This window comes from Lepidochelys olivacea (genome assembly GCF_965140295.1).
Source record: "Lepidochelys olivacea isolate rLepOli2 genome assembly, chromosome: 28".
In the NCBI taxonomy this organism is placed as follows: domain Eukaryota; kingdom Metazoa; phylum Chordata; order Testudines; family Cheloniidae; genus Lepidochelys; species Lepidochelys olivacea.
Window position 1 is genome coordinate 1,200,498 of NC_140438.1, and position 11,604 is coordinate 1,212,101.

Here is an 11,604-nt window from a genome sequence, read left to right on the forward strand (position 1 = left end):
CACGTGCACTGTGGCCCCCTGCCACTGAGCGGGGTGGGGGAGGGGTGTGTCCCATTGAGCCCCATGGGGAGGATTGTGTTTCCCAGGATTCCTCGGGGGGGGGGGCGGGAAGCGAGACATCCCATAATTCCTGGGCTGAATGGAGCGGGGACGTTTCCCAGCAGGCTCTGCACGCGGTCCTGGGGGAGGGGGAGGAAAAGGGGCCTACACATCCCAGCAGTCTTTGCGCGGCGGGACTCCATTTCCCATGAGGCTCGGCGGTGGCCCGGCCCCTTCCCGTCGTGCCCCGCGCGCAGGGATGGCGGGCGCCAGCGAGCCGCGGCTCTCGGCGGCGGAATTCGAACGGGTGAAGCTGAGTTACCTGGAGACCATCACCCAGGTAACGGAACGGACCATGCGCCGGGGCGGGGGGAGATTCCCCGGGGCCTGGCTCCGGTTTTCATCCCTTCCACTCCTCCCAGGAGCTGCAGGAGGCGGCCGGGCTGATGGGGCAGCTGGACCGGAACCTGAGCGCCTGGGCCCGGCGGGCGGGGCAGCCGGAGGCGCTGGCTCAGGTATCCCCCCGCCCCAATGGTTCGGCCCGCGCGTGTCCCCCTCCCCACTGGTGCGTGCCGTCCACCGTTCTCAGCCCGCTCCCCCCCCCCGTTCTCAGCCCCCTGCTCCCCCTATCCCAATGGGCTGGCTCAAGTGCCCCCCACCCCACGCCCTCTCCCCCGTTCTCAGCCCCCCCATCCCAATGGGCTGGCTCAAGTGCCCCCCTACCCCAGTGGGCTAGTCCACGTGCCTTCCCCCCGTTCTCAGCCTCCTGCTCCCCCTATCCCCATGGGCTGGTCCACGTGCCCTCCCCCCCCATTCTCAGCCCCCTGCTCCCCCTATCCCAATGGGCTGGCCCACGTGCCCTCCCCCGTTCTCAGTCCCCTGCTCCCCCTATCCCAATGGGCTGGCTCAAGTGCCCACCCCAGGCTGGTCCACGTGGCCCCTGCTCCCCCTATCCCCATGGGCTGGCCCACGTGCCCTCCCCCCCCCTTCTGAACCTGCTGTTCTCCCCCCCAGGTGTGGTGCCGATTCCAGGCCCAGCTGGCTGCCGCATGCGTGGCCCCGGGCCCCCCCTGCCTCCTGCTGCCCAGCCCAGCCCAGCCCCGACCCCCAGCTGGAGGGAGACTGGAGCTGCCCGCCCCGCCTGGGGCTGGTCAATAAACGCTGGTTCCAGCCTGGGCCCGCCTCTTGCCTGGATCCTTCTCGCCCCCCCCAGGCGCCAGGCCGGGCAATAATCGGTAGCTTTTATTTATATATAATAGAATCAACATCTGTAAGGATAAAACTCCACGTCACACGCGGGGGGCGCCCCCCCCCGGCAATGCTGCTGGGGCCCCCTGCTGCGGGGGGAACCGGCCCAGGGCCAGCAGGAAGGGATCCCACAGGCACCTCTTCAACCTGCCGCTGGCAAGCAGGGCAGCGCTGCCCCCCCTTTTACAGCAGAGGGGAAACTGAGGCAGTTGCTGCCCTAGCTGGTCTCCCCCCTAACAATAGATGCAAAGGGCCCCTCCCATCCCTGCTGCAGAAAGATGAGCTGTTAAGGGGTGGGAATCAGAGGGGAGCTTGGACAGCTGACTGGGGGTGGGTGGGGAGCACAGACTGTTCTGTCCCATCCCCCCCCCAATCTCTGCTCTAGCTTCCCCCCCAGCCCTGTGGTGGAATGAAGTGCACTGGGCTCCAACTGGGGACTAGGTGGGGGGCTGGAGGGGGGAGCCCCTGGCCTCCTTTCATCACCTCCCCCTGGGGGGGGCTGAGTATTCAGTATGGGGCACCTGCAGCCACCCCCCATGCAGTTCTTCAGGCTGCAGCGCTAAGCAGTGTCCAGCAGGGGGCAGCCCCTCTCACCCGGCAGATTCATTCCTCAGCAGTTTGGCGAGCGCAAACCCCGCGGGCCGGGCCGTCTGCCCGCAGGTGCCTGGGGCTGGGGAGGTGCGCCACGTCCAGCGGCTGCCGATCTCGGGGTGCGGCGGCCAGTCCCGCCCGCCCCTGGGTCCGTCGGGCTCAGCCCAGCTGTCCTCCAATGCAAAGAAAAGAACAGGGGGCTCCGGTCCCGAGCGTCGGCCGCTTCTCCCTCAGCGGGTGGTGGGGTGGCCCTTGTGAAGGAGATAGATGGGGCGCTGGAACCCTGTGGGCAGACGGGGGCAGCCGGTTAGTACAAGCACTGCGCAGCCCTCCCCCATCCGGGGCCCCCCCAAATCGGCTAACACGGAGACTCGTTACGTTGCCACGGAGCTGCTGATTGTGACTGGTGACCCCTAGCAAGGAGTTCCACAGGTTAACTGTGCATTGTGGGAAGACAGGCTGGCTTGTCACAATCCAAATGTTTCAAGGGGAAGTGTCGATTTGGACGGAAACATTTGGAAACTAGCCGAAATCCAATGAAGCATTTTGTTTTGACTTATTTTGCAACTGATAAATATCAAATGTCCATTTTAATGCCTTGTAATAATACAAATAGATAGTAATTAGGCCTGACAAATTAGATTGGTCAGTAAATGTCTTTCACCATACCCACAAACCAACCAAAACATATCGCCATGGCTAACTGAAGTTTACGGACAGGCAAAGAAAGGAAAATACTGCCTGAAAGTTTAAAAAAAATCCAGTGACTTTGGAATTAGCCTCCTTACAAAGGCACTAGCCAATGCCTATTAAACACCGGCCGGATTTGTTGATTTAAGGATACTGATGTTGTATATTTTGACAGAGGACGTTGACCAGTTGTGTTTCAACTGCATAAATCTTTAACTTTTTGAATCTACATCGACGATCAGTAAAGCCTTGTCCCAAAAATTCACACCGCGGTGAACATGTGAATCAATCAAAATGGGGAAAAAGCCCGTAAACCCCTGTACAAGGGTGAAAATGTAAAAACAGACGGAAACCTCACTAGCCCCTGAAATAGGAATCGAATTCTGCCAAGCCTGATAATATTATAACTATTAAATGAACATACACAATAAAAGTAATTGTCAGAACTAAATTACCACTGCAACACCACGTTCAGTATTTTTGCTTTGATAACACAAACCACGCAGCCTTTCGCAAAGTCTTTGGGGATTTTCCCCTTTAGAGATTTGACTTTTTTGCCCCAATTTGGGACAAACCAGATTGTGTGGAGTTTCCCAACGGGTCAGAAATTCTGGTTTCCAGCCCAGTTCTACCGATGGCAGACACCCGCCATCAGCTTATTCAGCCTGCCAGCAGGCCGCCCCAGCCGATGGCCGATGCCTTCTCGGCCCAGGCCGCCCAAGTGGGGCCCCCCCTCACCTCGGGAGCTGTTGTAGGGCCTGGCCACCAGCTCGCAGCTGGAGAAGCCCACCTCCGGGGAGGTCAGGTAGGAGGGGAACTGCTCCGGTTTCAGCTTGATGCGGTAGTAGTTTCTGTAGATGGTTTCCTGGGGAGAGGAGACAGGCGTCAGCCAGGCCGGCAGCTGCAATCCCCCCCGCCCCCCAGGCAGGCCGGCGCTCACCGTCAGGTTCTTACGCTTGCCGTAGGAGGACCAGGGCTGGGGCTCCAGCAGCAGGAGGCCGCCGGGCCGCAGGTGGCGGTAGATGCGCTTGAAGAGCCGCTTCAGCCCGTCGTCCCCCCAGTTGAGGTGCACCCACTTGGTGAGGCTGAGACACAGCACGACGTCGTACTCGGCGCCCTGCGTTTCCAGCAGCTCGTCCCGCTCCAGCACGTAGTTCCCCTGCGGGCACAGGGAGGGCGTGACGGGAGAACCCAGGCGTCCGGGCTCCTGGCCCCCCTGCTCCGAGACCCACCCGCCCCCACTCCCCTCCCAGAGCTGGGGAGAGAACCCAGGCGTCCTGGCGGCCAGCCCCAAGGGCCAGGGATGTTTGGTTTCCATGGCACGCCCCAGAGATCAGCCCCCACCCCCAGATCAGGGCCCTCTGCAGCCTCCCAGACTCCTCCTGCCGCTGTTCCAGGGCCCACACCACTCAGCTCCCCTCAGCTATCTGGAATTCCCCCAACACCACAGAGCCCCCAGAGCTCAATGGGTCCCCTCTGTCCCCATGAAGGTCAAGATCAGGATCATGCCCACCTCAGACACACACCCAGCCCCACAGATGCCTTTCCCCCCAAAACACCCGGGCTTGCTGGGCCTGGCAGAAGCCTCGCTCAGAATAAATTTTTCCATTTGTGCTTCAGTTAATTTCTGGACCAACCCTTCGGCCATGTTGATTCCCAGCTAAACGCAGCTGGGTTTGGTCCAGGTACCGCGCAAGGTCCCCTATCGCTGCACGCAGCGGAATACCATCAGCCCCTCATTCACGGGACGCTTTCAGCCGAGACAAAGGTGACGGATCTATTGTGTGTTCACAGCCTGGCCCCCAAAGTTAGCCGTTCCCCCCGGTTGGCTCTTGCTAGCGAGCCACAGCCTCGAAGCCCCAGTTTTCACAGAGGTTCCTGCGTATTGCAGCCTCTTGAAGAGACTAAAGCCCATTTCGCCCTGCGCGGGGTCAGGCCCCTTCTCTGCAGGCTTCTTTTCAAAAAGGAAAACGTCGAAAACTTTCAAAAACAGCAACACCCGGCTTCCAACCCGGCAGTTCCCCGGTTCCTGCCATACAACGCCTCCCCCCGGGTTATCAGCCCGTGGGGGTGTAAATATTTACCAGCCTCCAGGCTGGGGGCATCTACAGGAATCTCCCTCCCCCAGGAGTTCAGGCTGTGACCCACTTCTCTCTCCAGCCTCGTGGCTGCATTAGACAGTGACCTGCTGGGTGATCCCAGTCACTTCCCTCTGGGAATTTACACTGGAGGCTCCTCAGGGCAGACGCTGGCCGGTGGTGGGTCTGGACAGTGGCTGGCACAAGAGGGGTCGGGATCTGGCTGAGGAGGGGAGATCTGGTGGCACAAAGGGGGTCCCAGATCATGGTCGGGGTGGAGGGTGGTGTCTGGGAAGCCCTGATCTCAGTCGGGGGGCGGTGCTTCCACACACGGGACCCTCTAAAGAATTCTGGAAGGGGTCAGGCATGTTTAAACACAAGACTTTGGGGGGGGGGGAGCACTACGGGTTCCAGCATGCCCTGCTGGCCACACAGCATGCTGGGACTCATAGTCCCACGCCAGGCCGGCGCTGGAATCGATGCTCAGCTCTGGCTGATTTGCGAGCGCCAGGCCGATAGGTCCGACAGGATCGGGGGAGTGGTGGCGGCTTTCTACTCACTTTCCGTTCAGGCATCAAACCCGCCAACCGGGCCAGAAAGAGAACCCAAGAGTCCTGAGTCCCCTCCCTCCCTCCCTCCAGCTGTTAGCCAATGCTCCTGCCTTCAGAAGAAACATGTTAACTCTTGAACTCGGGGGGAGAGCCCCTGGGTAGCCATCTCACGTCCCTCGGCCCCCAGTGCCGGCTGGAGATCGCGCTCGCTGTGGGATTTCCCAGGCAGCTCGGCTGGGCATGGGGCGGGGTCGCCCTGCAACAGGCCCGAGAGTGTGGGTGAGATTGGCACTAGCAGGGGCAGGGAGAGGCCTGCCTGCCTCGCAGGACCAATATACCATAGTTCTACCCAACAGACAGCACCTGGCACGTAGCGTGACCTCAAAAGGGGTGAAAGGGACCCAGGCAGAGCTGCCAAAGGTGCCTGCGTACAGATTATCAACCCCCCCGAGGTGAGAACCTGCCTCCCCCCCAAGCCTGGCCAGAGCGTTTCCATTCTGTTACAGGCTAGATCTAGCTCATCGCAGTGATCCGGGAAACATTTCTCTGCATACCAGCCGCTGGATTCCTCCAGTAAAGGATCTTGGCCCTGCGGACAAAATCCATCCCCCCCAGCCCCCCGACAGGTCTGATTCTCTGCCCATTCGGCAGCAGATCTCAAAGCACACAGACGGAGGCTTGGAAAGGATCATTAGGGGAATTCCAGGCCCTTCAGGGATTCCAATGAGCAAGGCTCCTTAACTCCCATGAGCCTCATGCAAGGTCCAGCATTGGAGAGTGGGGAAACTGAGGCACAGGGTCAGGAGGAGAGCGGAGAATAGGAACCAGATAGAAGCCAGAAACGTAACCCCCGGAAACTGACCAGTTCTGCCACATGCCCCCCTGTAAAACTCATCAGAGAAACCTGGGAGGTAGCCTTCCTGTTCCAACCCCAACAGACTGAGGGCCTGCTGCTCTGGGGACAGGCCACCCTCCTTAACCGCCTCGTGGACTTTGATTTCCAAGCCCCACAGGGACAAGGACAGAGGTGAAAATCTAAGCTCGGAGGAAACAGCCTTCTGACACCCAACCCAACTCCCCTCCCGGAGGGGAAGGGCCTAAGATAAGGCCCTGTCTGCGGGCGGGCGTCTCTCCTCAGCCGGCCCGCCCGGCAGCTAACCCACCACCCACTGTGGGCACAGGGCAGCACTTCTGCCGTCGATCATTGCCCGGTTAACGGATCTGCCCCCAGCTGCATTCCCCTGCCAACCACCCTCGGTCAAACGCTGGGTTCAGATGTGGCTTGGCGCCATTTATCAGCTGATCTCGAGAGCACATGCCTCACAGAGCCAAACGGGTGCCAGTCCATTTCAGGTGAACCGCGGCAGAGGTGAACCAAAGCAGCCAAGGTCACAGACACCCCCACCCTAAAATTCTGTGCTCTCCTGCTTCCGATAGGGAATTCTGGCTCTGTGAGGGGACGGAGCGACGGCTGTGCCCCTCGCCAGAGGGGCTCGGCTGAAACAAGCCAGGACCTATTTAACCGGTCCCTTTGTCTTGTCAGCTGCACTGGTCTCCTGATTGCAGGGGAATCCTGGCCCCCCATATGCACCCCCGCCCCTCAGCAAGATGAAGTCACTCTCCCTGAATCAGAGGTTAGCAGCCAGAGAAGCTATTCCACCCACCCCCCAGCCAAGGCCTGTGTGATCCTACCAGCCCATCCCACCTAAGCCACTGGCCGGCCTAGGAGAGGAGCTAATCCCCGCCCTCTCGTATGGGATGGGAGGGCTCCTCCTGCCAAACCCTAGTCCCTCCCCCAGGATCTTAGGGGGCGTGTCTGTTGTGTGACCTCCCACCTCCCGCTGAAAGCAGCTAGGTGGGCGGCTGCTACCCACACCAGCAGCGCCCCCGAAAGGTGGGGCCCTCCCCCTGCCACATCCTAGGCCTCTTACCCGGACAAAGATCACGTTGTCGGGGAAGTCGGCAGCACCCGCCCCATCCTGGGGCACCCGGGGAGCAGCGATGGGCCCCCTGCTGGCCGCCAGCGAGGCGGGGAAGCAGCCCCTCCGCCTCTTGTTGCCGGCTCCGGCCGGCGTCTCCTCGGCCTCCTCCTGTCGCTGCTGGATCTCCTCTGACAGGTAGTGGCGGATGTTCTGGCGGGCCGAGTGGATCAGGGCCCCGTCTATGTCCAGCCCCACCACCCGGGCAGGTTTCCACTTCTTGGCCACGCTCAGGGTGAGGTGCCCCACGTTGCAGCCCAGGTCCAGCACCTCTTTGCCCTGGAACCACTCGGGTTTCATGACCCGCAGCCGGGCGTCCTCGCAGCTGGGGTTCCGGTAGCCGTAGTATTTGCAGTAGTTGCCGTATTGGAACTTCCGCTGCCGCCGCCGCCGCTTGGCCGTGGGCGCCGCTTGGTGCCTCCCGGCCCCTTTGCCCTTCTCCGGGCTACTCTTGCCCGGCTGGCCCCCGCCTTTGCCCCCGCCCGGGGTGGGGGGAGGCGGTGGCAGCTTGGCCCCCCCAGCCACCTCTGATTTGCTGGAAGTCCGGCGCCTTTTGCGGTGGTGGCGGCCGCCCGAGAAGGAGGCACAAGAAGGGGTGCCGCAGCCGGCCCCCTCGGCGGCGAGGGGCAGGAGCGGGGAGACCACCTCGTCCCTGCAGTTGATGGCCGTGTTGAGTTCGTAGGGCTGCGGGGTGGGGCAGGCGGCGTCGCAGGCCTTGCAGGCCACCTGCTTGCAGTCCCCAGCCCCGCCCCCGCCCCGCTGCTGCCCCCGGTGGCGGTGGCGCTTGCGGCCCGCCTTGAAGGGCGAGGCCAGCACCAGGGCCGCGTCGCCGTCCTGGGCGTTGAGGCTCAGCGGGTCCGTGATGTCCTTGGGGATGAGGATCTCCACCGGGTCCCGGCCCTTGGCCGGCAGCGGCGAGGACTTGGGGGTCTCGGCGTTGAGGGCCTGGTTCACCTCCTCGTCCAGCAGGCTGTTGAGGTTGAGGGGGTCGAAGATGTTGCCCCCCAGCAGGAACTCGGAGGGCAGCACCGGGTCGCACTCGGAGTTGACCCGGCGCCTGCGCTTGGAGGCCGGGTGCTTGAAGCCCACGTTGCAGCTGTTCCGCCGCTTGCCCCGCTGGGGCTGCAGCCCGTTGCGGGGCCGCGGCAGCTCGCCCACGCCGTCCTCCTCCTCCTTGGCGCCGGCCCCCTGCGGCGGCCGCCCCGGGACGCCGCCGCCGCCGCCCCGCCGCTGGCCCCAGGGGGCGGCCTCCCGGGGCAGCTGCACGAGGGGGCCGCCCCCGCGCCCGCCCCCGCGCGGCGGCTCGGCCCCCTGGCGCAGCTCCGCCGGGGCGGCCCCCTCGTGCAGCTGCACCGGGAGGCCGCCGCCCGCCGCGGGCGGGGGCTTGAGGGGCGGCGGCGGGGCCGGGGCCAGGAACGTCTCCTTGTCCGCCGCCATCTCGATCATCGCCTGCGCGGGGGCGGCCCCGCCCCGCGCGCCCCGCAACGGCCGCGCCCGCCCCTCACGGGCCCCGCCGGCGCATGCGCCTCCGGCCCGCGGCGCGGCCGCGGCCGCCTTCCTCCGCCCCGGCGCGGGGCCCCAACGCGCCTGCGCTGCGCCCCCTCCCCCTCGCGGCGACGCGCCGCCCCCGCGTGGCGCATGCGCGGCCCGGCCGCCCGCGCGAGGCCCAGGAGGAGACAGCCGCGGCTCGCGTCTCCCAGCTCCGACGCGATGGCAAGGCGGCCCCCCCCCCGCCTGCGGTAGATATACCCGGTGGGCGGGCCCGCCGCGGGCCACGCCCCCTCCCGCGGCCGCGGGCCAATCAGGGCGCCGTGTTGTCCCTTCCCACGTGGAACGGCGGCCAATCCGCTCGACGGACGCCCCCTGCGCGAACGTTGCCCCTGCGTGTGAGAAGCACCGCCCCCTTTCCCGCTCCTCCCGCCCCGCTGCCGCGGTCGCAGCCAATTAGAGAGCACAACGAAGGCTACGTGAGCCAATCGGAGCGCTCGACTCCCATCCGGCCGAGCTCCCATGGGCCGCGCGGTGAGGTCCTCGGAGCTCAGAGCTGTCCACACAGAGTGCCTGTTGGGGGAAATTTTTTTCCACCCTATTAAAAAGTGTCCAGCCGGGCTTCGGTGACGGGAACCAGGTTAGAAAAACGGCGCCTCCTGGGTGGTGTGTGGAAACGGATTTAAAACCCGACGCCGGTTCAGGCACTGACGTGGACACCTCCACGTCCCGCTCAGTCCGCCGCCGCGGGGGGGGGCTGGGCCGTTTTGCACCCGGCTCCGTCTCGCCTGGCGCGCGGGAGTAAACCCCAGGCCGCGCCCCGTGTGAACGGTGAATTCAGAGCCCGCTCGTTGTTTTTCACCTCCAATATCAAGCCCCCGCCCAGAGGCTGTGGGCAACAGTCACGTGGTCGGAGAGTCGCAAGGCATTCTGGGACTTGTAGTTTTTACCTCTTCCCGCTGGGGCGGACTCTGCGCCTGCGCAGAACGAATTTTCCCCGCCAGGCTGTAAATATATGCTCCCCCTCCCCCTTTATAGGAGGGGGGCACCACCTGGCCTCCCCTAGGAGTGAGCAGGAGGGGAGCCCCCCTCCCTCCCTGACCTTTCACCCCAATTAGGGAACTCTGACCTCTGACCCCTCAGAAGGTGGGGGGGTCACCTGCCCTGCCTTTGCTGAGTGAACTATGACCTCTGACCCCTGCCGGGTCACCCCAGGGAGGTCACTGGGCTTGTCACGCCAAGTGAATGAGCCTGACCTCTGACCCTTGACCCCCCTCCTACCTCTGACCTCTGTAATTTCCTCTCCCCATTCCCGATCTTCCACCTCCGGGGCGGGATGCGGGATTCTTGGCCCATTTGATCTCTCACCTCTGACCCCTGACCTATGCCCCAGGAGCGGTCCCGCTACCTCTCGCACCCTGACACCAGCCCTCCCAGTGAAGGGGGGACTGGCTGGAAGATGAACACGTTATTGGAGGCACCTGCCCCGGGTGGCCACTCACACATCAAGGTCCCACTTGCCCCTGCTGGCGTGACCCTGCTGCAGCCCGAATGACTTCAAGACACATGTTGCATGGAAGATCATGCCACTTGGGGCAGGACCTCTTAAAAACAGGCACCCCCTTCATCCAATATCAGAGAAAAGCAGATATGGTTTTGTCTGAATACTGGGTAGGGAACAGACCCTAGAAAAGCAGGGCTGTCCAGTTTAATACCAGACAAAGGGTCTGTCCGCTTACACCTGCCTGGTCTGAGACTACAGGTCCCAGGATGCACATAGTGAGAGTCATCCCCTGTCCCAAAGATTTTACAGTCTAAACAGATAAGACAGGCAAGGGGTGAGAAGGAAAACAGAGTGGGCAGACAGAGGTGGAACTAAGTGACTTGCCTTAGGTTATATACAAATCTGTATCTCTCTAAGTAATAAGAAAAGGAGTACGAAAGCTTATGCTCAAATAAATTGGTTAGTCTCTAAGGTGCCACAAATCCTCCTTTTCTTTTTGCGATTACAGACTAACACGGCTGTTACTCTGAAACCTGTCTCTACGTAATACAATACTAAGGGCATGGGTAAGGCTGAATATGTGGTTTGCAGTTCCTTGATGTAGGGTGACCAGACAGCAAATGTGAAAAATCGGGACAGGTGTAACAGGAGCCTATATAAGAAAACACCCCAAAATCGGGACGGTCCCTATAAAATCGGGACATCTGGTCACCCTATCTTGATGTAACTGTGGTGTGTATCTCATTGAATTAATCAATAGCTGTACACATTAGAGTTTTGCGTATTGAATATCACATTTAACATCATCTCTAAAACTGATGTAAGATCAAGCTGCGTTACAAAGGTTTTGCGGGCCAGATATCAGTGAGGCTATATGTATACCATGGCTGAATCAGGGTCTGTGTGCTCAGTGTCCCATAAAGTGCATGTAGAGGGGCGGTTACGCTGCTCCTGAGATAAGAGGAGTGAGACTTGGCTGAGTAGCTGACCACAGGTGTGGCCAGCTCAATCAGGGCCCAGCTGGCCCTAATAAGACAGCTGTTAGGGAGGAGCTGGGTCAGAGTCTTACTCCAGCCTTGAGGTGGGAAGGACCTGGCTGCCTTGGAGCACAGGATACTGGAAGCAGGACAGGGGAAAGGAAAGAGGAACTGGCAACTCCCCAGGCTGAGGCCTTGTTTAAGGCCTAAGGAGGTACTGAGGCTGCAGAGGCAGCTAGTCCAACTGCCTTGCCAGTGATGAGTGGCCATTACAGACTGCAGTCTGCCCCAGGGAGCGGGGGCTAGATGATGACTGCCATAGCCACTGAGGCCCACAGGGGGTACTGCTGTGGGCAGAACCCCAAGGTAAAGGGCACTGGGGTCTGGGACAGAAGAGAAACAGGCCACCAGGAGGTGCTCCGAGTGCTGGAATCCAGCTAATTCCTGGATGACCAGCAG

General features: G+C 61.8%; 2 protein-coding genes across 2 annotated transcripts; one reads left to right on the top strand and one right to left on the bottom strand.

The window, feature by feature from the left end:
- The first annotated feature begins 108 nt into the window (after positions 1-108).
- LOC311514182 (uncharacterized protein) lies at positions 109-1,215 on the top strand. The gene is made up of 3 exons (XM_084616624.1): positions 109-379; positions 462-554; positions 1,054-1,215. The coding sequence occupies exons 1-3, from the start codon at positions 140-142 to the stop codon at positions 1,195-1,197; spliced, it is 477 nt and encodes a 158-aa protein (XP_084472750.1). The 5' UTR covers positions 109-139; the 3' UTR covers positions 1,198-1,215.
- Positions 1,216-1,266: 51 nt separating this feature from the next.
- On the bottom strand, positions 1,267-8,688 carry MEPCE (methylphosphate capping enzyme). Its single transcript, XM_084616623.1, has 4 exons — positions 7,129-8,688; positions 3,509-3,727; positions 3,307-3,433; positions 1,267-2,161 (listed from the first exon to the last, which is right to left on the bottom strand). The coding sequence occupies exons 1-4, from the start codon at positions 8,620-8,622 to the stop codon at positions 2,109-2,111; spliced, it is 1,893 nt and encodes a 630-aa protein (XP_084472749.1). The 5' UTR covers positions 8,623-8,688; the 3' UTR covers positions 1,267-2,108.
- Between the last annotated feature and the right edge of the window lie 2,916 nt (positions 8,689-11,604).